This window comes from Zootoca vivipara, chromosome 4, assembly GCF_963506605.1.
Source record: "Zootoca vivipara chromosome 4, rZooViv1.1, whole genome shotgun sequence".
Taxonomy (NCBI): domain Eukaryota; kingdom Metazoa; phylum Chordata; class Lepidosauria; order Squamata; family Lacertidae; genus Zootoca; species Zootoca vivipara.
Genome location: NC_083279.1, coordinates 75132816 through 75160600, shown reverse-complemented (window position 1 = coordinate 75160600; position 27785 = coordinate 75132816). Strand labels below are relative to the sequence as shown.

Sequence of the window (27785 nt, the reverse complement as noted above, 5' to 3'; positions counted from 1 at the left end):
AAGTTTTAAAAAGAGACTTTAATCAGTGATGTAATCCTGGGGAATTTTTGTATCTTATAACCTATTTATGTTGCTATCTACAAAACAAGATTTCTGGCCACAGTGAACCATAATCACCTTGCCAAGACCATGTTTTAACACTAACCTAATTGTGACATGCCATCTCTTCAGGAAATAAGAAGAAAATCTCAGAACAATAAGTGAATTGTAATCTGATCATAGAAAAGGCATTTGTATTTGTTTTTTATTATCTCATAAATGACATGAGACCTCACAGAATACCAAGGGCAAACAGTGCCGATTGTCTAGTTCACATGGATACTACAAGGCTTGGCTTGCTCAACTCGTCAGAAGCTGTGACGGTTCCTGGCTTACTCTTGAGTTAAGTATCCAAAACACAGCTTGTTTCTGGTGTAGAGGGAAACCTTTTCTGCTTTTGAATATAAATGAGGGGAGATGGCTGAACTGAAGAATGGTAGCTGCACAACAAAGGGATGTACTCCAAAGTTATCTGTCTCCAAAACTGCAAGAGGTAGGCAGAGATGACTGTTGATCTGGGATTTTGCTGCTAAGCGTTTTCAGTTTTTTATATTGAAATTTGGCTTGAATATTAAAATAAATCAAAATTGGAGTTGATTATTAAAAAAGAGAGCAGAAAGAACCAAATTAATCAATCAATACATATTGTCTGTTATAACAAGGGGGAGGAGGATTGAATGCCCTTGCAATCAGTATTATTCCAAAATCTTTAGTCTTGGTACCTTTTATGGTGTTATCAACTTCCTATGTTTAATATTTTTCATCTTGTGTTCCCCCTCTAAAACCTCCCAAACTAACAAAAATCAACTTGGGGAATGCATGAACTTGAATTATTTTTAGGGTTGCCATATTTCAAAAAGTAAAAATCAGGACACACTGAATGTTGTGGAGCATTTTTTTTTTAGACAAACTGCAAAGTGGTTTTACAAAAACGCCCCAAAAGAGTGATTTTTCTTGCCTAAGATCCAGGACAAAGCGCTGCCTTTTAGAAATCCACCCTCCCCCCCCCCCCCCGGACATCATTTCCACCTTTGAAATCCCAAATAATGTCCAGGAAATTCCCGGCGTAGGCCAGCCCTAATTATTTTGAAAGGAGATCCAAAGTAAGAGACCAAGACTCAGAAACAAAGAGGCAAGCAGTGTAGCTGAAGGAACTTGTGAGATGCGATCCATAGAGCTGGTCCAAATTAATAACCCAGCAGCTGAGTTTTGCACCATCTGTTGTTCCTGGAAAACCTTCAAAGGCAGATACACCTTCAGTGCATTGCAGTATTCAAATCTGGAACTCTGTATAGTTTTGTCTTAACCCACCCTAATCATTTACCAAAATCCCAGCAAGCAATTTATCCCATTCAGAACAACACTATTTGCCTTGCTGAGTATTTGTATGTAAGGCACATACTTGCAAGTGTTCTAAAAATAACACTAATTATCAGGCTTTCGTGAATCAGGAAGGCACAGTCGATAAATTATTACTTGTTATAAGTTTGATTGTTTTATTTAAAAAAGATTTTATATATAGGCCAATAAATGATGAGCTCCTTCAGAGATTAGATCCCATTCATTCTGAGCTCTGATAAGCGACTGTCTTCCTCTGCGACATCAGAGATGGTCCCAAGTAAATAATGATGGGTCAATCAATCAGGTGGATGGATGCTAAAGGACCACAACAGCTACTTCTCTTTCAGACTTGATGAATGGTTGCATTCATGCCCAACCATCACTTAAATTTATAGTAGGGAAGAATTTTTTCCCTCTGGCTAGACTGACTGGCAACTCTGGTGTTTATTTTTGTGGGAAGAAAAATAGATATAGATCACCCATGTGGGGGTAATTAATAAAAGAGTGTGCTGGATGCCTACCATCCAGAAATGCAGGGCAAGCAAACTCCAGTAAGAGAGAGCCCCAGCAGCAGAGTTTTAAAGTCTCAAAAGCAAGCAGCATGGGAATATAGGCTGTTAAACTTTTTAAATATTCCGTCCTGAGTCTCTACCAGCGCTTCCCTGTTTTTAACCCTCTTGCAATGAACAGAGCACAACGCTAGTAAGTTTAAACGCTTTACTTACAGAACTTACAAAAACGTCAGATTCATGCATTTATCCATGCAGCAGCAAGTAAACACAGATTGATATCTTGGGATACAAAATATAGTGAAATATCTCTGAGCACGTGGCCTGAGCTTATAGCAAGCAAGCTTGAGTATGTCCTATCTTGGTGAGTTCACATGGTGAGGAAAAAGGGCGAACAAAAGAGGAAACAAAAAAGGGCAAACAAAAGAGGAGAGGGGCGTAACGTAGCTGAGTCTAGGAATACAATTCTGTGGTTTTAACCCCTTCGTGCATTAACTAGCCCTAAGCTTGCTTTTATATTGACTACAATTTCCCACAATTTTTACCAGTGACTTGGATATATCTGGGTTTCACCACCTGGCCTTATACCTCCCCAACCCCCAACCCACCCACCCCCCCAAAAAACTTCTACTTTGTATTTAAGGCAGACCAAATGATTTATTACTATAAAGCAAAACTGGTGGAATTTATTTCCCCTTCCAACAGAAGGACAAAAAGGAGGGAGCCAGTCTAGCTTCTCCAGGGAGGAATTCCAGGGTCTGGAAGCAGCTACCAAGCATGCCTGTGAGGGTGTTTGGACTGAGAGAAGGGCCTCTCCTAAAGATCTCAAAACCCAGACAGGTTCATATGAGGGAATACAGTCTTTCTGATAGCTTGGACCTAAGCCGTATAGGGCTTTAAAGGTCATAACAAACCCAGATTGTTAGGAGCGTCCTACTCTCGTGTAGGACCCTGACAGAGACACATGGTCGGCTGGCATGTTCTCTCCCTCCTGGTCCATCGTTCGGGAACTTCAAAAGCTTTCTTCTGCCCGAACATCACAGCGACTAATGCCAAAAGGCATTAGCACACTTAGGGATCCACAGAGTATTCACGGTTTGCATAACAGAACCAATAGCACAGCATTTTGGCTAATCTACTTTATTTACATATAATACACTCGAAGCATTCTGACTTAGCTCCTGCCTCATTCTCATCAGACAGCAAAGAGAAAGAACAAAGGACAGAACACAGTAACACAAACATCCTGTCTCCGTCAATTCCCACACTGTGGAATAAAACATACACAGTCATGTGATAGACAACAATCTTATGACTGCAATCACAGAGCAGGAATCTTAACAGTTTGGACTGAGAGAAGGGCCTCCCCTGTAGATCTCAAAACCCAGACAGATTTGTATGAGGGAGTACAGTCTTTCCAATAGCTTGGACCTAAGCCGTATAGGGCTTCATAACCAGTACTTTGAATTGTGCCAAGAAACAGACCAATAGTGAGTGGAACTGCTGTAACAAGAGAGTCGTATGCTCTCTATAACCATCCCCAGTCAGCAATCTGGCTTCTTTGAGCCAGCTGAAGTTTCTGAGCACTTTTCAAAGGCATGCCGACAAAGCTATGGTTTTCCCAGTAGTGATGTATGGAAGGGACAGCCGGACCAGAAAGAAGGCTGATCGCTGAAGAATTGATGCATTTGAATTATGGTGCTGGAGGAGACTCTTGAGAGTCCCATGGACTGCAAGAAGATCAAACCTATCCATTCTGAAGGAAATCAGCCCTGAGTGCTCACTGGAAGGACAGATCCTGACCAATACTTTGGTCACCTCATGAGAAGAGAAGACTCCCTGGAAAAGATCCTGATGTTGGGAAAGATTGAGGGCACTAGGAGAAGGGGACGACAGAGTATGAGATGGTTGGACAGTGTTCTTGAAGCTACCAACATGAGTCTGACCAAACTGCGGAAGGCAGTGGAAGATAGGAGTGCCTGGCGTGCTCTGGTCCATGGGGTCACGAAGAGTCAGAAATGACTAAACAACAACAAAGTGTTTGTTACTGTGTCAAATAAATAAATAAATAAATGAACAAATAAATAAATACCAAGTGTTACATTTTATGGAGAAAGCACTGATGCTCAAAGTTTAATGTGCTTTGCACTTATCCAGACAATCTTGGAAATATTATTAGGATTTGATTTTTCTCAGGCAGCTTAATAGGACTCATTACATGCTTATAATTACATATACATATAAGTGCAAATTTGGATCGGGATCTTAATTAGCGGTTATTGTAAAGTTCTTCTTCTTGTTGTTTTTGATCCTTTGCCATTACTTTCAGGTCAACATAACTTTCGTTTCTTTAAAATGGTCAGGTCTCCTGTCAAAATTGCCTTTCTAAGCTTAGGTATATATGTGTGTGAGTGTGTGTATACATGCTGCATGTGTACACACACACACACACACACACACACTGCTTAAAATGTTTTTAATTTTCAAAACTTTATTATGCAGTTATATTAAAAACAACCCAGTAAGGAAAGTAACCTCAAGTCATGTCTCTTATTATTTTTTGTTGAGTCGAATATGGACTTAATATTCTTTTCTGTATCCGGTAGGTTTTTGTTGTAACATCTAATTCACTCTGTGGTCTCTTGAGAATGTTCTTTATTTTATGAGGTAGTGACTGTGAACCCTGCGGGGGTTTTCCCCCCTTCTTTTTAGTTATTTTATTTCACACTTCTTCCTGCTTTCAAGATCTGAGATGCAGCTAGCAAAGAGAGAAGTGCTTGATAGTGACTTGTAACCTGAAGCCAGAGTGTCACTTTCCAATCACAAGGCTCTCAAGTTGGGACATGAATTCCATTGAATGGAGATTAATACCAGCTGTCAAAAATATGCCATAAATGAGGGCCCCAATCCCTGCGAATGTGCTTTGGCTTCCCACTGTGCAAGAACAAAATCCAAGTGATTTTCTTCCCATAGTGAAAATACGAGATTTACGATACAATAGAAAGCATACACAGAACAACTGCATATACACAAAAAAAATGTGAAGCATTTTAATATATAAAACAATTATATATGTAAAACAATTGTAAAATGACATCGTGTTGAAAGGACAATAGAAAGACATCCAATAATTGGGCTATTGTCATTTAACCATTGTTTGTTCAGTTCATTTGTATCTTTTAGTTCAAACCCTCCCCCCCAATTTCTCCAAGTGGCTAACCAACAACAATTAAGAAAATGCCACAAATCATGGTTTTAAAAACAATGATATTAAAGCCAGCATCAAATAACATCAGGTATTTTTTTTAAAAAAAATACAGCTGCAGTTAAAAGAGGCCTCTCCAAAAAGTAATTTACAGAACTAAATGTGCATTCTCACAACTGAAAAAGCTAAGTTAAGCTTTATATCAGGAGTGTCCATACCTTAAGCTTGTAGGGTCTGCTTTGATTTTTACTAGATCTCTGGGATCCACCAACCAGAACCAGTGTAAAAAACACACACCAAGATTGCAATCTATACATGCTTACCTAGGTGTACAAGACCACCAACAGATGTGCCAACTGGGACCCTTAGACTTTCAGGTTTCTTTCTTTTTTTAAATGCAAATCTCTAGCCTCCCCAGGAAAAAAAAGTTATGAAGCTAAATGTGCAGGTACTCTTCTAAACAAATTGTGTCAGTTAGTCAGCCTGGCTGCTCCCATCTAGCCAATGAGTGAAGGTAGAGCTGTGATTGACAGATGAATTCTGTGGGCTCCTAAAGAGCTGCTGTTTTGCCATGCCCTTTAGTGCAAACCCCCACCCCTTTCTGGCTTGTTTTGCAGTCTGTGGCATTTCTGTATTTTGCCCTTCTTTCCCCCTCTAACAACCAAGGTGTATCTTTTCTGTGGTGGATTTGTCTGAGATAAGGGATTCCTTAGGAGTTATTTTGTGTTTAGCATGGCTTGCTGACTCCCAGGTAAGAGAGTGCAGGATGACAGCCTAGGATTTCGTTTAGGTTTGGCATTGGGGCAAAGCATAGTTCCTGGGCCTTTAACAGTAGTGTGGCAGGCAGAAATCCAACAGGCTGAGCATCTTCTAGTATGGATATACAGTAAGCCCACAATTTATGCACATTTAACTTGCATGCATTCAGCTTTACACACTTGATAATTAAAAAAAAACTTGTTAATTTTTTTAAAAAGTAAGTAAACAGGTCTTGCTTCTGAGGAGTTAGCAATAGGATTGCACTGTTAGAATAACAGGATTTTGAGCCCAGGAATTTGTTGTGCCAGAACTGAACTGGTACTGAACTTCTTCTTCCCTGCTTTGAAGAGTGTTGAGCTAATACATCCTGACTCATGAAAGGCATGATACCAAGCTACAGTTGACCTTGGGGCTAGGAGGTCAACCTTGTCCATCATGCCTAATAATTAACTTCCAACGGAAGATACGAAATGCTTTCTTAGTACTCTTGCAGTTAAAGGAAACTATGGTGTCTGTTCTGTGTAACAGACGTAAAATGATCACAAAGATGAATTTCCCTTTGAGGTAATGTTCCCCTTAAGGCTTAGATGAAGGTAATTTGCTGCCAGAACTATAAACCTGTGTGTGTGTGGCTGTAAAACGTTTGTCCAGCGTTGGATGTAATGCCCCGAAGTTCTATTTAAGGCGTCTGAGCATATATGAAAGGTACAGTGTGGCTTCCTCTAAAATAAGACATAATTTTATTTAGGAGCATATGGTAGGTGGCAGTGGAGGTGTGGTGTGTGACCTGAAGAATTAAAAAGTTTCAGATATGCCTGGATTATATATATATATATATATATACTGTGAGGTATGATCCAGCCCCGCCAAAGCACTTCTGTCTCATTGAGAGAGTAATGGAAGAGATTTCAGTAAGTGCTGAACTATTCTAAAGTTGCAGAAGTGCTTAACCTCGGATAGATGGTGACCTGTCCCCTGTGTGTTTTCTGTTGATTGTGAAAGTCTACAGCCGAAACAGACTATCAAAAAGTTCCTTAGAAATAAAACATCATTATTTTTGCTGAGGCTGGAAAGAGTGCAAATCTGAAGCTATCACCCTGGCAGAAACCTAGAGGTGGCATCAAGTAAACAGATTTTTACACTCTCAGAATTGATTATCTGATGTTTATTTACATGCACATTTAAGTAACCTAGCAGTTCAAAAGCACATCAAAGTGCAAGTAGATAAATAGGTACCGCTCCAGCGGGAAGGTAAATGGCGTTTCCGTGTGCTGCTCTGGTTCGCCAGAAGCGGCTTAGTCATGCTGGCCACATAAACCGGAAGCTGTCTGCAGGCAAACGCCGGCTCCCTCGGCCTATAGAGCGAGATGAGCGTGCAACCCCAGAGTCATCCGCGATTGGACCTAATGGTCAGGGATAGCTTTACCTTTACTTAAGTAAAGAAAGAAAGAAACCCAAACTCCAGTTTTCCTTAATAGCCATGACTTATTCTATGCTTGAAGGCTAAGAAACAAGTTATAGATTAAGGTGTGCTAGAACCAAGAATGCTAATATTACATAAATACAGGATAAAAAGATAAAGGCAAAGGACCCCTGGACGGTTAAATCCAGTCAAAGGCTACTATGGGGTTGCGGCGCTCCTCTCGCTTTAGGCCGAGGGAGCCGCAATTTGTCCACAGACAGCTTCCCGGGTCATGTGGCCAGCATGGCTAAAACCGCTTCTGGCGCAATGGGGCACTGTGATGGAAGCCGGAGTGCATGGAAACGCCGTTTACCTTCCCACCGCAGTGGTACCTGTTTATCTACTTGCACTGGCATGCTTTTGAAATGCTAGGTTGGCAGGAGCTGGGACAGAATAACGGATTTGAACCACCAACCTTCCAATCAGCAAGCCCTAGAGGCTCAGTAGTAACACCCTCTTGCGAGTGTCATAGGAAACTCTCTTATACTAAACCAGATCGCAGGTATTGTCCAGGATTTCAGGAAAGCCTTTCCCAGCCCAGCTGAAGATGCTGGAGACTGAGCCAGGGACCTTCTGAATGCAATGCAGGTGTTCTATGGCTGCGCTATGCCCCTTCCTCAGAGGAAGGTGAGTGTGGGATAGTGGCTGGTGTGTTGGACCATACCTAAAGGGTAGGTTACTTGTCAGAGGACTTCAGTTTCCAGAACTTGTAGCAAACTACAGTTCCCAGGATTCTTTGGGGGAAGCATATGCTTTAAATGTACGGTGTGGATGTGAATTTCAAATCACTGTAGGTGAATCGCCCCCAAATCTTGGCTACGCCCATGTCCACGGGATAGTTGCAAGGATAAATTGGGGATGGGTGAGAGCCATGCCCTCCTGAATTCCTTGGAGGAAGTAAACAGAGAATTTGTAAAATCTTCATCCCCTGCTCGATTTAAGTGCTGCCTCTTGCTAGCAATTTCTCAGCTTTTCCAAGGCTTTGCTTCCACAGGAAATGCATCAAAAACAGGATGAACTGTTCGGTGCCACGCTGTTCAGGTTTTTTTTCCCAGAGAACACCAAGGATTCAGCTGCACTTTTTAACTTTTTAAGTGCAACGTACAATGTGACACTAGATGGCGATGGTGAGCCTTATGGAAAATTCAATGTATTTTTTTTTTAAAGCATTTTCAGAACTTTTTTTTTAAAAAAAATGTGTGTAGATTCCACCCAACTGCGTCTTTGGAGAAATGGCTCAAGACAAGTTGTGCTTGAAGGAGCACTTTCACTCTCTTTTCATCTACTGGGAGTTGCAAGATGTGCCCCCATTTCTTCCTCTATTCTGCTTCCACATCCACATGTACTGTACTCCCAAACAGCCACCAGCAATGGGAAATGGCAGAAAGCCAGGATCATACCAAAGCCGAAATCCTACGTGAAGAAGCACAACTGAATCTGCCTGAGAACACATCCCACTGAATATAAATAAGACTGACACCTAAGTAAACCTATAGAATTGGGCAGTATGGCTGAAATCTTATGCATACTTACATGGGAGTAAGCCTCATTAAGGACAGTAGAACTCTGTATGATACAAATAACAATCTTGCTGAAGCTTGTGTGAAATCTATTTTGCAGATGAGTGAAGAAATCCCAGCTAAGATCCTGCCTCACTCAGAAACTCCCCTCTCTGGGGTTGCATTTCCACTACACACTTACTTGGGAGCAAGTCCGATTGAATTCAGTGGGACTTACTTCTGAGTAGGCATGCACAAGGTTGTGCTGTAAGTCACAGTGCATTGTCATCCCCCCCCCCCCGGACGGTGATACCGGTACAAATAGCATAGGGATAATACAACAGTCCTACCTTTCAGGCTTGTTGTAGCAATTTCTGAGATAATGACTGCAAAGTGTTTTGAACACATAAAGCACTTGCAAGTCCTTCTTGGCAGCCAAAAGGCAAAGTAGAAATCATTTTAAAAATAGAATAAAATGAAAGCTTAGCAGTATTATTACTGCAGAAGCAAACAAACACAGGTGCCTATACCAAGGTCTCTGGAGTGCCAGTGGTACAAAGCATCTTTCTCCAAGCACTCCTGAAGTTGCATTATGTGCTCCCCTAAAATGGAAACAATTCAGAAAAATCCTGAACAGGAAGAGAAACATCATTCATTCATAAGTATCTGTAGCTCAGATGAGATACCTGGATTATTATTTTTTACTCTAAAGAGTATTCATCCCTCCCCGTTTTTTGAAGGAATCTCATAGACTGAGTTTGGCACTACACATCTGCTGTTATTGCAGCTCTCCATCCTTCAAACCGCGAAAGACTGGCACAAAACATTAATTACAAAGAGCAGCCCTGATGATCTCAAGCAGGGAGTCTTGAACATCCTCTCAAACACACAGAGGGAAACCAAGGAAGGAGAATAATTAGATCCTCAAGACTTGGCTTCATTCATTTTCCCCTTTAACTAACAGATGAATGGCAAAGCAGTACTGCTCTCAGATTTGCATCTAGCATCAAGTCACAGTTTGAAATATTTGCTACAAAGCCTCCTGAGGATCTTTAGCAGTTTTATTTTCTTATGAGAGTGATAGGAATAAAGAAAGTAGAAGAATGAGCAAGTTAATATTTACAAACATTCTGACTGTTGTTTTTGTTCTTTTGCAGTCTGTGTGTGCATTTTTATTTATTTTTTGGTGGTTTTGCAAACCCCCGGGGTTACCCACCTTTCCAGTTTGTCAACAACAAATTGTCGCTGTTTTTTGTGTTGAATATATGCTAATCTATGGACCTAATAGGTATCTAAAGCCATTTGCACATAACAAAACATGTATTTTTTTGGAAATGTACATCCACGTTTTTTGCCCTTTAAATTTTTTTGGGGGCCCCCAAGAGAGTGGGGCCCTACAGCTTGTTCAGCTTATACATAAATCCGGCATTGACCCCCGCAGCGCACCAAGGGGAAGGCAAGAAAACGGACGGGGAGAGAGAGATCCGGCTTCCTCGTCTCGCCCGCAAGATCTCCGGTTGCCACGGGAGCAGCCTCCCGCCTGCAGGCGACCGCGGTACCAACGCCAACTGGCTGCTGCTCCCAACAGTCGCAGGGGGCTTGAAAGTAAGCAGCGCGCACGCACGCACCCCGAGGCGCGCCCGGAGGGGCGGCGCGACGGCGGCCCCCACTGATTGGCCGCCGCCTATATAGGCTCGGCAGGCGGCGCCGGGGAGCCACTTCGAGTCCTTGCCCACTACGTAGTCCCCACCTGCGCTGCGCCGGGAAGGAGCAGGGCGCCCCCTTCAGGCACCAAAGAAGAACCGCCCGCGTCAGCCTCCGCTGCGGGTGGGGAAAGGCAGGTGGGCAAAGGCGCCGCGAGGGTCCGCGGGGGTCCCCCGAGCAGAGTTTAGGGAGACGACGCTGCCAGGGTGGCTGGCTGGGTTGGTAGCTTTCCTGCGGGTGTCTTTGAAGACCGGGCTTCGTTTCGGGGAGGGTTGGAGTGCTCACCGCACAGGTGCCTTGGGGCAATCGCTGGAAACAGAGGACTAGAAGCTTGGGACGTTGCCTTTAGTCCATGTAGCGGAATATAGTCCACATTGGACTGGCAGTGGCTTTCCAGCATTTCAAATAAGGGAGTGTTCCTTCCCAGTCCTACCTGGAGGTGCTGGGGATGGAACCAGCGGTCTCAAAGCAGATGCTCTACCCCTGAGCCACAGCCCTTGCCTCACTGATTGACTCCCAAGTAGACCCCTCTGCAGTTACTGCCTCCAGCAGCCTCTGTAATTTGTAATTGGCGCTGTCTGCAGTTGGCTGAGATGGGCCAAGGTCACTTGCTCCAGTGTTGTGTGACCACGATGCTATTATAGCTCTCTATGGGAGCACATGGTCATCTTTCAGCTGCCACAGGACCAGCAGAAAAGGAGCTCTGTTTTTTTAAGGAAATGGTGCTGCAGAGTGGAAGGGGGTTTGTGTTTTGAATAATAATAAAAAACTTGCTCTGTAATATCTCTTAATAGAGTTATCAAATCCCAGAACAGGCTTGTGTAAACTTAGTAAAGGTAAAAAGGGGTAATGGAACCCTGGATGGTTAAGTCTGGTACCACAGTCCTATGTTTTATTTGGCAGTAAGTTTCACCGAGTTCAGCAAGGCATGCTTCTGGCAAAGGTGATGCATCCCTTATTCCTCGACATGTTTACTTGGAGGTAAATCCAGTGGTACTTGGTTCTAAGCCTTTTTGGGGACCTTCAAATGTGAGCCACTTTTGCTGATTTAATCCCATTGGTTTCAGCAAGGTAAAGCTATTTGGTGGAAGGATGCCAGTTTTAAAGAAACATCGTTCCATGTTTCCAAGGTTGCTCTCATCTCATAAACTCTTTAATGTGATTGGCTTTCTGGGGGCTAAGGATACTGCAGTATTTCATTTGTTACATTTATATCCCACCTTTTCCTTCGAGGAGCTCAAAGTGCCATATGTGGTTTTCCCGCTCCCCAGTTTATCCTCACAACAACCCTGTGAGGTAGGTGAGGCTGCAACTGGCTCAAGGTCACCCAGTGAACACCATGGCCGAGTGAGCATTTGAATCTTGCATGATGGTTGTGGCCCATCTCTAATACTGCCAGGGTTTCGTTATTTTTAAACAAGTTGCTCACCCTGTGCTTTGGGCTTACTGCACTGAGTCTTGCGTCTCGCACACATTTCTCTGTGTACATAAGTTGGTTTTTGGAGGGTCATCAAAACACTAGTGAGCGAGCAAAGATAAGAAAAGTCAGGCTTGTACAAACAAAGCCACGGGGAGATTTCCATTATCTAAGAGTCAAGTCAGAATCAACTTCAGGGATGGGTTGCTCAGATTGAAGAGAGTCTGTCTAAGGATATTGTCTGAAATTGGGTGCATTCAGTATTGCATTAGTTTTTCTGATTTTAATGCTCCCGCCTCTGTGCTGTTTCCTAACATACCTTTCACAATGTAGTTACTGTGGCTTTTTGACTGAGATACGGGCATGCCTCAGTAATAATAATAATAATAATAATAATAATAATAATAATTTATTTAGTTTGGGCGGCTGCCAACTGAATATTAAAAACAGAATACAGCATTAAACATTAAAAACTTCCCTAAACTTCATTTACACCAGTGGGGGTGGTGTGACAAAACAACAAATGTCATTAGACAACGTTACTACTCCCCACACTTTCTGCACATGCACACTCTGGTTTCCTCATGATTCTCCTCTGAAAACGGCAGGAAGGAACTGTATGCCATCCCAAATCTTGTCACTGCTCTCGTGATTTTCTAGGTTAATTGGGCTGCAAATGGTCCCCCCCCCCGGAAGCAATTAATACAGAAAAGAGCACTAAACTTCCACTGCATTCTGCAAGGCTTCTGGAAGTGGCTGTCATATTGGGTTTCAGAAGCTCAAATATAATGCAGGAATTAATAGTTAGGGAAACGGGAAAGGACTGCCGTGTGGAAGCAGCCTCAATGTGTGTTTCTTTGTCTTTCCAGCATCAGCTGCTGACCCTGAAGAAATGCATTGCAGCAACAATGGTGATGAGAAGGCACAAGATGAGCTTTGGGATGCCCTGCCGGTTGTTGCACAGCCTCGAACCAATCAAAATCTCCACCAGAGAGCTATTCTGGGGGAGCTGACAGAAAATGGGCAGTGTTTGAGACCCTATGTCCAGGTAAATCATGGAGGACTGGGATTCCTGGGTAACTCATACAGAAGGTTCTTTTAGCACCTCTGATGGCTGGGCTTAGGAAATCAGAGAGTGGTAAAGGTGGGAATAAATGGACCGATGGTTTGTCTCCATGTAAGGCAGCTTCCTAGGTTCAGTAGCCTTGGCTGTTTGCTACTTGTTTTGAGGCTCACTAACCAACTAGGAAGGGGCAACAACCCTGCTGTGTCATGTTTATCTGCACCCGTGCATCTCTGATGCACCTCCTCTGCTAACAGCTCCTATTTTAAAAGGTTAGCTTTTTTTCCGAATGTAAATGAGAACTATAACACACTTTCTGTGTTAAAAACAACAAAGTGTTATGGCACTTTAAATACTAAACAGTATTTTCTAAGGGCGTGAGCTTTCATGGACTCTGGGCAACCCTACAGTTTATTGGGGTTAAATCTAACCAAGTCACACCTGGAGTGTTGTAATCAAGGGACATAACCAACCTATGTTGGTCATTCCATTGGGACTGCTTTGAGCACCCAACCCTCAAATTCTAATCCCATTTTATTGAGAGTAAGCCCACTTGAGTTTATTCGGACTTACTCATGAGTAGACGTGGCTAGGGTTGTGGAGTTCTTATTGCTAGCGCAGCAACTCTTTTGGAATTTGTATGTTAAAATGCTGTAGGAATGGCAGGTCAGAGAATAATTGTGACTTGAGGTCCCAGCTGCACTGTACACTTAAACCAGTTTCAAAAAGGTTGCCCTTCCCTTTGGGGGATGCTTTATTTGCTGGCAAATGGCATCCTCTGTAGGAGGTACAGAGTAGCACTATGAGATGTTGACTGTTCTTTTGCTCCAGTACTACTGATGTATGTTCCTTGGGCTCAACGGCACTCGGCGAACTGGGCGACTGTTAAAGGGGGTTGGTTGCGCATGCCATGAGCTATGGAATGTAGGGTCCACTGGAAAATGCATGCACTCTTTTTAACTGCCGGTGGGTCAAGTACTACTGAAAGGTTCCATCTTCAAGTTTCAGTTTCTTGGAAACTTGAAGTGAGGGATTGAGAGGGACTAGAAGTGTCTCTCTCTGCGGTTTTCAGTGGGACTTAAGACTTCAGCATCTGCCCTGTTTTAGAGATATAGGGTTTTGCTGTTGTGCCAAGGAGGAGTGTTGAGCCACCAAACATTTCTTTATGGGCTACTGCCTTTAGCATGTTATGTATCATGTTATCAACCATACACCTCTCTGCCTTTCGTCCAAGCAAGAGGCAATCTGAGAGGCAATCTCAGAGCTCAAGGACATATCCCCGCCAATCAAAAACACTCAAGGAGGGTGCAAAGCAGGGCTGGTAGGGGGTGTGGCTGGACGGGTGGTGTCGCCTGGAGAGATAATACTGAAGGCTTGGTAGAGAGACTTGGAGAGACTGCATTTGGCCCCTGGGCATTGCCTCCCTATACATGCTCTAGGCCAGGCATCCCCAAACTTCGGCCCTCCAGATGTTTTGGACTACAATTCCCATCTTCCCCAACCACTGGTTCTGTTAGCTAGGGATCATGGGAGTTGTAGGCCAAAACATCTGGAGGGCTGCAGTTTGGGGATGCCTGCTCTAGGCCAGTGCTTCCCAGACTTGGGTCTCCATCTGCTTTTGGACTACAACTCCCATCATCCCTAGCTAGCAGGACCAGTGGTCAGGGATGATGGGAAATGTAGTCCAAAAACAGCCAGAGACCCAAGTTTGGGAGACACTGTTCAGTCTAGGCTGTTATCCTGCCTTTCAAAAGTTTGGCAATTGATCATAACCATGACTTTCAGAGGACTTTATCAGAAGCATAGAGTGTTGTCTTCAGAGACATTTTAAGTGTGAGAGATAATATATATTACACACACATGGGTGGAGAGAATTGTAAACTGGGCGGGGGTGTGTGTCAAAAGATCATGAAATGCAAGAGACTGTGAAAGGTTTATACAGAGGTCACATGTAGGCAAAGTAAGCAGAGCGTGATGGACTATGCTGAAATGACAAAATGAATCGGGAAGCTCAGAAATCAAGAAGACAAGAACTTTAAAAAAGAATGGGGAAAGTTTACAATTTATATATGAGATCATTGTAAGCAGGTTAAAACACTGGCAGAATTTTAACCACACTTGTAATGTAACAGAATGTATGGATAATTTAGAAAGACAAAAAATTGGAGAAGTATTGATATGCAGAAATATTATCAATAGGACCCATGGAAGGAATGGAGAGGAAGTCGGGAGATTCAGAGTAATCTGAATATTTGGATTCTGAATTGGTTTTTGTTGTATGTTTATACTTTTTTTTTTTTAAAAAAAGGAAAGCAGAGCGGCCATCCACAGCCATGTGAGGTTTGTTTAGAAATGCCACTGGCCCCCTTGGCCTTGTGTGGCCTTTTGGCCTTATTTCTTTCTCCCTGTACTGTGTGTGTTATAACTATGTGTGAAAGATAAGGTGTTCTGTGGCACCAGAAGTGGTTTAGTCATGCTGGCCACATGACCCGGAAAGCTGTCTGTGGACAAACACCGGCTCCCTCGGCCTGAAGCGAGATGAGCGCTGCAACCCCATAGTCTCCTTTGAGTGGACTTAACCGTCCAGGGGTCCTTTACCTTTTACCTATAACTATGTATACCAACTGAGGGCGATGCTTCTGCATCCGAATTGTGGACTTCCGTTTCCAAAGGTTTGTGCTGCAGTTAAATACACGTCTTTTTAAGATGCTTCAAGACTAGCCTGGCTGAACCACTTTGGCTGAGCTCCCTACCCTCCCACCCTATCTCTGTGTAGCTTGAAACCCCTGGTATTCAGTCATGGAAATTAGGGACACAGTGTCTCTACATGCTGAATGGTAAATAGCCACACCATGCAGTGTTCTGTACTGATATGGAGTACTAATGATGGTTGCTTCAAAACCCAAATGTCTTCTGGTGCTGGATTGCCAGGGCTCTCTCGGAATACTGATTTACCGTTAACTTTAGTGTCTGTTTCTCGTTGGAGTTTTCCAGCTCATCTGCAGGTTGCCTTCTGCTTCAGACTCTTCCCTGCCCACCTTCTTTCGCAATGCATTAACTTGTGTTTCGGTGTACTAGGATGCAGTTTAAACAAGTCGCACGCCCTTCGGTGTGAACAAGCCAAGACTCCTTCCGTAGCTTTTTGCAAAATAGCTATGTTTTCTTGCTAGTGAGCAACCAAGTAGGAAGCAAGCGGCATAATATTAAAACTTCTGCACTATTGTCAGCGGTGTATTCACTGACAGATCAGTGTCACAGACTTGCACCTACATTCTGCCCACTCCTACTTGCATTCTTGCAAGTTCTATACAGCTGCATGGGAATGTAGGAGGAGTATTTCTCGGCTTGATCTGGGAAAGGCATTTCACATTTCCCTTGTCCTGCTGGCCCTCAGCAAGAGCACCATGGGCTCCCCAACTTCAGTTTTGGAGAACTGAAGGCTTTCAGAGGCCACAGTCCATATGCCTTGCCCTACCCTCCAGCCTTCATAAGGGAGCTGTTTCCAGAAGCGCTGTGAGAGGAATGAAACTTTGTGCTGGCCATCAGGCAAGGGCTTTTTCTACCTGCCTTGTCCCCCCCCCCCTCCAGCCCTAGGGGCCTTATGAAGGGAGTTGCTACCAGGGGCATTATGTGTATGTGTCTTTTGATGAACTGAGTGGAAGATTATGAGTCATGGGGGTGGGGAAAGAGAGAGAGAGAGACAGAGAGAGAGAGTTCAACAGTGCTGAGTTTGTTTTTGGTTGCTAGGTTGTTAATCTGGAGTCAGCAACCTTTGTCCCTCAGACCATGCGGTGGGCTGGACTATATATATTTTTTGGGTTGAACAAATTCCGATGTCCCACAAATAACCCAGAGATGCATTTTAAATAAAGGACACATTCTACTCATGTAAAAACATGCTGATTCCTGGACCGTCCACGGGCCGGACTGAGAAGGCGATTGGGCCACATCCGGCCCACAGGCCTTAGGTTGCCTACCCCTGTTGTTAATCATAAAATTGTAGAGTTGGAAGGGGCCATGGTGGTCATCTCATCCAACCCCCTGCAGTGCAATGCAGAAATCTTTCACCCAACGTGGGGCTTGAACCCACAACCCTGAGATTAAGAGGCTTATGCTCTACTGACTGAGCTATCTGATATCAGAAACCCAGAATATATTGCCCATCTATTTTAATTGGCCAGTAAAATATTAAGGGATCCCAACCAACAGAAATCCTGTGAGAGGACTTCTGCATGTGCAACAGAGCTTTCCTTTTGTTAATATTGCTTTGTGAATTATGAGTGCTGGAGTGCTTTGTGAATCTTATAGGATGACTTTTGTTGGGTTTGTGCTGCTTCACTTTTTTTTTTTTTTAAAAAAAAGTTAATAGGGCTTTATAGAATGTGTCTATTTTACTGATTATTTGCCATTGTTTTGCTGACGATCTGTTAATTACTCTATGCGATTCGCGTTGTATTTGTGATGAACTACCGGTATTACGTTGTACATTTGCGAGCTGCTTTGTGATTCATGCGAGCAAAAAGCAGCAAACAGAAATATTGTAAGCGAACTGAACTGAAATGCGTCTTTCCCTGCACTCCTTGAAGCAGGAATACAGGCTGTCCCTACCAAGAAGATTCCCATTCTTATTTTCAGGGAGCAAACAGGCCAAGAGGCTTCTCTGGATCCGAAAATGTCTGTCCTGCTTTAACTACTGGCAAGAACATGATGCCACTCTGCGTGGCATCCAAGCAAAGTTTTGCTGTTTACAGAGATGAAGTGGAAGGGAAAAACAGGTACAGCTGTATGGCTGTGGAAGAATCCAGCATGTGTGAAGTTGATAGCTGCACCCAAAGATCCAACATTCACTTGCTGCTGAGTTTGAGTACAGGTATGTCCAATGGCCTAGCAGGGGCAGTGTTGGTGATGGTAGAAACCTGTGACCCCCCCAGAGGTTGTTGGCCCTTAGCCAGTAGCCATTCTGGCTGGGGCTGATGTGAGCTGGGCTCCAACAATATCTGGAGAACCATAGCCTACTAAGCCTTATTTTTAAATTACAGTGTATGTTGCCTATAACATCCAAGAAATCTAAGGGTTTATGACTTCTGCTGATGGAAGCATACACTGAAACTGATGGCCAGCTTAACTTTTCTTTTTTCTTTTTAAATTCTTTAAATTCTTCCCGGTAATGTGTCGGTGAATCCAGGCTCTCCGATGCTGGTGGATAAGTCATTGCAGTCCCAAGATGAGGATCTTCAGTGTTATAAAGAGGACGTCATGTGTGCTGTGGAATATGCAGAAGATATTCATCACTACTTGAGAGAAGCTGAAGTGAGTGGCGCTTTTAAGGAGCTCACTGTAGCCTTGGCTCAGGGATACCACCAGTGTAATCCTCCCTTATTCCTGATATTCACACTGTGAGTATGTACATACTTTAGCTTATGGAGCCTAAATTGCACTAACATGCAAGTTTAGTCCTGTCCTTTGGAAGAACAATCTCAGTTTAGTATTATGGACACCTTGAATTCAAACTTCTTGTAAATTAACTCACAGAGGGGCTTCATCCACACCCACCCACACCCTTACACCTCCTTATTCTGAGGCCGAACTCTTTCCATGCAGGTGAAATACAGGCCCAGAGCATGCTACTTGAGGAAGCAACCTGATATCACCTCGAGTATGCGTGCAATCTTGGTGGACTGGCTGGTAGAAGTCGGTGAAGAATATAAGCTTCGTACTGAAACGGTGTACCTTGCTGTGAACTACTTGGACCGCTTTCTCTCTTGCATGTCTGTCCTCAGAGGAAAACTTCAGCTTGTGGGAACGGCGGCAGTTCTCGTAGCTGCGTAAGTAGGCTTGCAGGGGCGAGCAAACCTTTGGCAGGTGACAACTGTTTAGGGCTACTTGTCCGGATCTGTCTCTCAAGTGTTGACATGTCCTAGCAAAAAGTAGGAAGGCAGGAAGCCACTTTATTCCAAGTTAGTCTATCTAGCTCAGGCATCCCCAAACTCGGCCCTCCAGATGTTTTGGGACCACAGTTCCTATAATCCCTGACCACCGGTCCTGTTAGCTAGGGATGATGGGAGTTGTAGTCCCAAAACATCTGGAGGGCCAAATTTGGGGGTGCCTGATCTAGCTGATGGGTGGGGAACCTGCAGCTCTCCAGCTGGACTCCAACTCCCATCATTCTTTGCCACAGGAAATACTGGCTGAGGCTGATGGGAGCTGGAATCCATCTAGATAGCTGCAGGTTCCCTGTCCTCTTCTAGGTCATTGCTGCCTACACTCTGGCTCTCCAGAGTTAAAAACAGTGCTATTGCCCAGGACAAATTTGGAGATGCCCAGAATTGAAGCCTGGTGCCTTCTCCATTGTGCTCTGCCAATGGACTACAATCCTGTTTCCTCATAGAGATACTTGGAGAGTGGGCTAACAGTCTTCACATGTTGAGTTTGGACCCATCACTTGTTTGCAGGACAAAATGGGGTTTTGCTTGCTTTTTCATTGGTGTTGGCTCCTGTGAGTAGGTCCCAATGACCTTCTTCTGCTGAAATCACTGTAGGTACACTTTTTTTCCCCAAACAAATGTTTCACTTGCATCTACAACCTTAATCCACCTGAATAGTTAATGTATTTTGGTATTTGCTGGAAGCCGCCCAGAGTGGTGGGGGAAACCCAGCCAGATGGGTGGGGTATAAATAAATAATAATAATAATAATAGTTTGTGGATCCGAAGTTCAGAGAGTGAGGAAATCAAATGAGTTGGTATGCTTTAGTAATTTGTGTGGGGATTAGCCCGGAAGACCCAGAATCATATCCCTGCTCAGCCACAAAACTTACTGGATGACCTTGTATCAAATTGCTTACCTTTTGGTGCAACCCAGGCACCCCCAAATTCAGCCCTCCAGGTGTTTTGGGACCACAGTTCCCATCATCCCTAACCACTGGTCCTGTTAGCTAGGAATGATGGGAGTTGTAGTCCCAAAACATCTGGAGGGCCGAGTTTGGGGAAGCCTGGTCTAACCACAGGGTGGTTATTGGAATAAAGAGAAGAATAGATGGTCATATATGTCAACTTGTGTTTCTTGAAGGAAGTGCAGAATAAATATAATATAACTTACTAAGGGTGCATTTATCTTACGTAATCAAATTTTATTATCGGTTTTGTGACTACAGGTAAAACTTGCATCTGTAATATTGGTACATTGTTCTGACATTCAATGGGTCTCCTCTTTCAGCTGGTGAATGAAAGCTTTGTTCAAATTCTTAAGGGTGTATACATACTTTAGAATTGGGATGGTTTTATGGTTGGCATCCAAATGGTTTAGTAACAGGTTTGTATAGGGACCAAGACATTTTCCAGGAGCCTGGCATAATGTTATCTTGGTCTGTATGAAGCATACTGTATTAAGAAAAGTAAAAACAAATTCTTTTGTCTAGGCCAGGCATCCCCAAACTTCAGCCCTCCAGATGTTTTGGACTACAATTCCCATCTTCCCCAACCACTGGTCCTGTTAGCTAGGGATCATGGGGGTTGTAGGCCAAAATATCTGGAGGGCCGCAGTTTGGGGATGCCTGCTCTAGGCCATAATGATAACACAATGCATGTGCTGGTGGTGCAGTATACAAATCACTTGGAGTGGTTCTGAAAGTGTGGGACCACCACTGAGAAGGTCCTGTTTATCTTGTGCCTGGCAGTCTCAGGATGGTGATGCCAAGGGATTATCTTAATGGAACAGAATTTAAAATATTCAGTAAGGCTTTGTAGTAGCTTGTTATTTCTCCCGATCCCCAGGAAATATGAAGAAATCTATCCCCCAGAAGTCAAAGAATTTGTGTATATAACCGATGACACCTACACTAAAAAACAGCTGCTCAAAATGGAACACCTGCTCCTCAAAGTCCTTGCTTTTGACTTGACTGTTCCAACCATCAACCAGTTTCTCCTCCAGTATTTGCAACTTCATGGTGTCAGCGTCAAGACAGAGAACTTTGCAAGGGTAAGAATATGACCTGTGTAGCAAACACTTCAAAGGACACCCAGACCAAAAAAAATCAAAATCATTAGCCTAACTTCCCTGATGCCAGTGCCCCTCCCAGCTGCATCTTCTCTATGTGTCTTAGAATAATAGAATTGTAGAGTTTGAAGGGACCATGAGGATAATCTATTCCAACCCGATGCAATGCAGGAATCTTTTGCCTAATGTGGGACTCAAACCCACGACCCTAAGATTAAGAGTCTCATGCTCTACCGACTGAGCTGGTTCAGTTTCAGTCTCTGTTGTGCCCCTGTGTCCAGTCTTGCATCTGTCTGTCTGCATTTCAGTGGTGACCAGCAGTCTTGACCAAAACTCAGACTGAAGTAGTCATGGGCTGTGGAAATCTATGAGAGAGCTCTCTCACACAAATTGGGGGGGGGGTGTAAGTTAAGAGGAAACATCTCCCCTTCCTGTGCTGCAGGGGCAAAACCAAGTTATTTGCTAAAATTCACAAACAATTTGCACCTCTAGTTTAGATTTATAAAAATGATATAAATCTGCTAAACTAAATATTGGGTCTGGGCACACTTAGCTCCATATTGGACTATGGGTGACATGTTTTGCAGTGTTCACCATGGTCACAACTACACCATAATTTAAAACACTATCATGCCACTTCAAACAGTCATGGCTCCCCCCCCAAAAAAAAAAACAACAACAACCCATCATGGGAACTATAGCTGGTTAAAGGTGCTGAGAGTTGTTAGACCCCTCAGAGCTATACTTCTCCACACCCTTTACAAACTACAGTTCCCAGTGTTCTTTGGGGGAAGTCATGCTCTTAAAGAGCCAGTGTGGTGTAGTGGTTAAGAGCGGTAGACCCATAATCTGGGGAACCGGGTTTGTGTCTCCGCTTCTCCACATGCAGCTGCTGGGTGACCTTGGGCTAGTCACACTTCTCTGAAGTCTCTCAGCCCCACTGAGAATGTTAGCCGCTTTGAGACTCCTTAGGGTAGTGATAAAGCAGGATATCAAATCCAAACCCCTCCTCCTCGTCTTCTTAAAGAGGTATAAAAGCACTTTAAATGTCTGTTTTTGCTGTGGCTCGTCAGTTTTCCACAAACAGTGACATTATTATTATTATTATTATTATTATTATTATTATTATTATTCCCATTGAACTAAAAACACCAAAATATAAAAACACCAGATATAAAATAACTATGGCCAATGGTTAGGGACTATGGGAGTTGCAGTCCAACATCTGGAAGGCTGGTAGAGATACTGTGGGATAGACTTGAATCTCTCTTGATTTCCCTGTGATTAAAACGGTGTCCAATTCTCTTTAGTATGTAGCAGAGCTGAGTCTCCTTGAAGCTGATCCATTCTTGAAGTACCTTCCCTCACAAACGGCAGCAGCTGCTTACTGTCTTGCAAATTACACTGTGAACAGGCATTTTTGGGTAAGCCTGACTTTTGAATATCAACCAAGTGCTTATAGCTTGCCAGCTCCCAGTGTGTGCAAACCCTTCAAAGAATGAAACTGGATACAAAACGGGAAGGTGCCTTGACCACATGTTTAGCTGGCTCCCCCCCCCCTTTTTTAGCAACAAACTTTAAAAAATGGCTGACGCAGTAGAAATCCTTCAGTTCGACACAACTATATTTTTGTCACTCGGGAGGCTATTAACTCTGCAGAGAGATGAACTCCGGAGCTTTCTGGGTTAAAAACAACTTAATGCATCTTTGTTGCTGCTGCTGTTCTACATCTGCTATTTTATTAACTTCATGGGCATAAATGAGATTTTTTCACTGGCACCTTCTCTGATAATTATTCCAACATCTGCTTTGGGAATGTTGCGAGGTAAAGGATATGGCTGGTATCAAAAATAAATGTTTCCCAAGCGCTCATGAAAGCACAACTCTGCAGTGTCCCTTCCTGGGCAGTGCACTTGAGTATGGGCTGCTTCTCATGAAAGGAGCAACCACCACCTGTGTAGGGCGGTGAAAAACCAAGGTTGCTGTTATGCACTGCTGATTGGTCCGCAGGAGCCACCCAATCCAGCTCCAGGTGGAAGTCAACCCACAACCTGATTGGCCCACAGGTGCAGCCCTGAAGTAGCCAATCACGCAAGGCCCATTGTGTAAATCATAGAATCATAGAGTTGGAAGAGACCACAAGGGCCATTCAGTCCAACCCACTGCCGAGCAGGAAACACCATCAAAGCATTCTTGACATATGCCTGTCAAGCCTCTGCTTAAAGACCTCCAAAGAAGGAGACTCCACCACACTCCTTGGTAGCAAATTCCACTGCAGAACAGCTCTTACTGTCAGGAAGTTCTTCCTAATGTTTAGGTGGAATCTTCTTTCTTGTAGTTTGAATCCATTGCTCCGTGTCCGCTTCTCTGGAGCAGCAGAAAACAACCTTTCACCCTCCTCTATATGACATCCTTTTATATATTTGAACATGGCTATCAGATCGTGAAGATCGCGAAGATCGTGAAGCTGAGGCTCCAATACTTTGGCCACCTCATGAGAAGAGAAGAATCCTTGGAAAAGACCCTGATGTTGGGAAAGATTGAGGGCACTAGGAGAAGGGGACGACAGAGGACGAGATGGTTGGACAGTGTTCTCGAAGCTACCAACATGAGTTTGACCAAACTGCGGGAGGCAGTGGAAGACAGGAGTGCCTGGCGTGCTATGGTCCATGGGGTCACGAAGAGTCGGACACGGCTAAACAACTAAACAACAACAACATATAAGCAGATGTTTTGGGGAAAGAGTGATTCTTCTCCTCTTCTTCTATTGCTACTACAAGCCGAATAAAGAGCATGATTGCGTACAAGTGGAGCATAAGGAATCTGCCTTATACAAAGTCAGAAAATTGATCTGAATAGCACAATATTGCCAACAATGGCTCCAGAATTCCATACCGGAGTCTCTCTTCCCACCCTACTTGGGACCTTCTGCACTCAAAGCATGTGTTTTGCCACGGCCCTTTCACCTAAAAAAAAAAGTTTCCCAAACTTAGGTCTCCAGCTGTTTTTGGACTACAACTCCCATCATCCCTAGCTAGCAGAACCAGTGTTCAGAGAAAACAGCTGGAGGCCCAAGTTTGGGAAACACTGCCCTGGAAGAATTGGGGTAGGGGGTCTACCTGATGTGAGTGGAGCTTCTCTGCTGGATTTTGCTCTGTGCTTGCCTATTCAAGCAGCCTCTTTCCCTTGTATCCAGCAGCAATTGGTGAAAAGTTGAAACAAAGCTATTGAGTGAGGTTGAGATGAGGCCTCTCCTAACTTGATGCTGGATCAACACAGGAGAGTCTCTCTCCAAGCGTATGTGATTGTGACACGTTCTTACCTGAATGGAATAATAAAACTCTAATCTCTCTTCTTCTGATCAGCCAGAAACCCTTGCGGCCTTCACTGGCTACTCACTAGGGGAGATAGTGCCTTGCCTAAGCGACCTGCACAAAGCCTGCCTTGACGCTCCACATCGACCACAGCAAGCCATAAGGGAGAAATACAAGCTGGCTAAGTAAGTTCTTGGGCCAACAACTGCTTTCTGAACACCTCAGCAGCTCTGTAAAATTGTGACCAGTGGAAATAACGGCTGTTAGAGGAGGTAGAAAGCTGGGCAGCATGTGGGAAGCTGCCTGTTGGCATGGAAATGCCTCACACCGATATAATAGAGAGCTTGCAAATAATGCCAAACCGTCATTTAGCAGTATTGCAAGGCTGGGAAACTAGGATTGCATCTGGCCCTTGGCTTAATTTCAAAAGTCCTCTGTTAGCCCTGTTGTTTTTTCCAGGCGGTTGAATCATCTCTCTTGCCCAGTAGCCTACTGGTTAGTGGGGAAGAGGAAGGGCAGGAGGGAGAGAATAGGGGTCGTTTAATGAGAGAAAAGAGGTTGCCCTGCCTACCACTGACTTTGGCCCTAGGCAGCCCCTGGCAGATTTGGCCTGAAATGAGTGCATCCCTTCAATGAAAAAGAGGTTGCCCATGACTCACTGAGGAGGATGAGCTGCTGATAGCTTTGGGCTCATGTGCTCCCCTCTCTGCCACTTACAGAAGAGGAATTTGGACACTTCCGTTTCCATTTTATATTGACTCCAGCATTGCCTGCCTCTGAAACCCCTAAAACGGGCATCCCCAAACTTCGGCCCTCCAGATGTTTTGGACTACAATTCCCATAATCCCTGACCACTGATCCTATTAGCTAGGGATCATGGGAGTTGTAGGCCAAAACATCTGGAGGGCCGCAGTTTGAGGATGCCTGCCCTAAACTGTGGTTAAACGTGAACAATGGCTCGTTTGGACAAACCAGCTGCTTAACCCTTGGCTTGAAATGGCTTGTTGAAACAAAGACAACAGTTTGGATTAGCCACAGTTGTTAGGATCCAAACAATCCATGAAGTTCGAAGTTAATCCAAAAACAGGAGGGGGAGCTTCCAAACTCACTCTGAAGCAGCCACCAGAGGGAAGATTAGGCGATGGGTGAACCTAAGGCTTGCTGCATCTCATCCTCATAACATTCTGTCTTAGCACGACGTGCAGCCCGGCTCAAAAGCATGGGCAGGATGTATGGTATATACTGAGTGCCACACACCTGCAATTTAAACTTGGGACCAAGAACAATTGATTTTTGTTAGATGCATGAAGCTTTCGAAACTGTTAAACTTCCCCCATGACCACAGGAAATCTGTTAAGATCTCCTCTCTGATATCTCGCTTGGTGTTGCCTATATGCTTTCAGGCTTATTTTCTCCAAGCAATTAAAAAAAATAAAATAAATGGAAATTGCTTCTCCCCTGAGGATGCTCCAAGCGATAACCAATAAGAACACAGCTGCCGTCAGAAGGGCCAGAGACATAGGGATGTTTTCTTTTACAGAAGTAGAGATTCCTAGGCACTTGCAAATAGCAAAATAACCCCCACAGTCATGGATGCGAATCTTTTCTCTTTTTTAACTTAAATCCAGTGCAGATTTCCCAAGCAAGATTACGCAATCTGCTAATCTCGAGTACGTGAAGTGCTGCAGAATTATCAATGGGGAGTTTACTAACTCTTTGTACTGAGTGGTTTCTTCCTTCGCAGGTACATGCAAGTATCCCTCCTGGAGCCCCCAGCCGTTCTACCTCTGCTATGAACTGCAACAGACGCCAGTAAACTGCACAGAAACTGAAGCACTTGACTCCTGATCAATAGAGTTGATCTGGCCAAATTATTACGTTTTTAATAGGGCACTGCAGGTCATGTGTCTAATCTTGTTGCTTAAACTATTTTTAGAGGACCTTTAGTATATAGCTGTACTGTATTACGTACAAGGACTCGGGACTGTAGTTTTACCACAAACTAAGAGCACTTTTAATAAACATCTTTTCATTTAAAAGAACTCTTGGTGTTTCTGCATGTGTGGATTGTTTTGAATTGCCATGTCTGCATGGCTGCAGCCTGGAGAATGAACACTAAACTTCTCAACAAAATGAAAAGCAGGAATAGGAATTGAAGAAGCTGCCATATACGGAGACAGACTGTTGGTCTATCTAGCTCAGGATTGCCACCACTGCAGGATTGCCACCCCAGGATTTCAATGGGTCTTTCCCATCTCTACCTTGAGAAGCCGGGGGTTAAACCTGCTGTGTGGGATGCCCTTCCCAAGACCCAGGAGAGATGATGCAGAGAGACTCTAAGACAGTGATGTGAAATTGGTATCTTTAATCTAGCATAAGTGACTCCATCTCCTGTCAGAAGGACTAAAAGGTAAAGATAAAGGACCCCTGACAGTTAAGTCCAGTTGCGAATGACTCTGGGGTTGCGGCGCTCATCTCGCTTTACTGGCCGAGGGAGCCGACGTTTGTCTGCAGACAGTTTTTCCGGGTCATGTGGCCAGCATGACCAAGCCGCTTCTGGCGAACCAGAACAGCGCTTGGAAATGCCGTTTACCTTCCCGCCGCAGCGGTACCTATTTATCTACTTGCACTTTTTGTACCAGAAGCGGTTAATAATAATAATAATAATAATTTATTATTTATACCCCGCCCATCTGACCGGGTTCCTCCAGCCACTCTGGGCGGCTTCCAACAAAATATTAAAATACAGAAATCCATCAAACATTAAAAGCTTCCCTAAACAGGGCTGCCTTGAGATGCCTTCTAATGGTCTGCTAATTGTTATTCTCTTTGACCTCTGGTGGGAGGGCATTCCACAGGGTGGGTGCCACTACCGAGAAGGCCCTCTGCCTGGTTCCCTGTAACTTGGCTTCTCGTAGCGAGGGAACCGCCAGAAGGCCCTCGGCGCTGGACCTCAGTGTCCGGGCAGAACGATGGGGGAGGAGACACTCCTTCAGGTATACTGGTTTAGTCATACTGGCCACATGACCCATAAAGCTGTCTATGGACAAACACCGGTTCCCTCGGCCTGAAAGCAAGATGAGCACTGCAACCCCAGAGTCACCTTTGACTGGACTTTACCTTTTCCTTTTCTTTTTTACATTGCTGTCCAGGAGGAAAGAGGCCATGTTTTTGTCCTAGACAGGGTAGCAAATTCTTGCTATAAAACTTCACTTCTTTTGGAGCAGCAACGGCAAATTAGAATGATCCCAAAGACTGAACATTTCTGTTTTCTTAATAAAGAAACTGCCGATAAGACTTTCTTTGAGACACACGCCCGCTGCGCAATGGTGTATCACATAATTATTCACCAGTTTCTTTGGCATGAATTTAATTTCAGCGTTCCAGTCACATTACTTGATCTGTTTCTTAGTATCCACGGTGGTAATTTAAGTTTTACTGAATTTGGGTGCAAGTTCCTCGCCCGCTTGAAATCTAT

General features: G+C 44.0%; 1 protein-coding gene across 1 annotated transcript; it reads left to right on the top strand.

Moving 5' to 3' along the window:
* Positions 1-456: 456 nt before the first annotated feature.
* Positions 457-26103, top strand: CCNA1 (cyclin A1). The gene is made up of 9 exons (XM_060273999.1): positions 457-532; positions 12805-12983; positions 17634-17868; positions 18184-18308; positions 18600-18823; positions 20771-20975; positions 22304-22417; positions 24359-24492; positions 26052-26103. The coding sequence occupies exons 1-9, from the start codon at positions 457-459 to the stop codon at positions 26101-26103; spliced, it is 1344 nt and encodes a 447-aa protein (XP_060129982.1).
* The last annotated feature ends 1682 nt before the right edge of the window (positions 26104-27785 follow it).

What these genes read in the sequence shown, in the direction of transcription:
- CCNA1 (XM_060273999.1), top strand. Translation starts at nt 457, where the DNA reads ATGGCTGAACTGAAGAATGGTAGCTGCACAACAAAGGGATGTACTCCA. An exon ending in TGTCTCCAAAACTGCAAGAG is followed by an intron (nt 533 to 12,804) that starts GTAGGCAGAGAT and finishes TTGTCTTTCCAG; the next exon opens with CATCAGCTGCTGACCCTGAA. An exon ending in AGACAGAGAACTTTGCAAGG is followed by an intron (nt 20,976 to 22,303) that starts GTAAGAATATGA and finishes AATTCTCTTTAG; the next exon opens with TATGTAGCAGAGCTGAGTCT.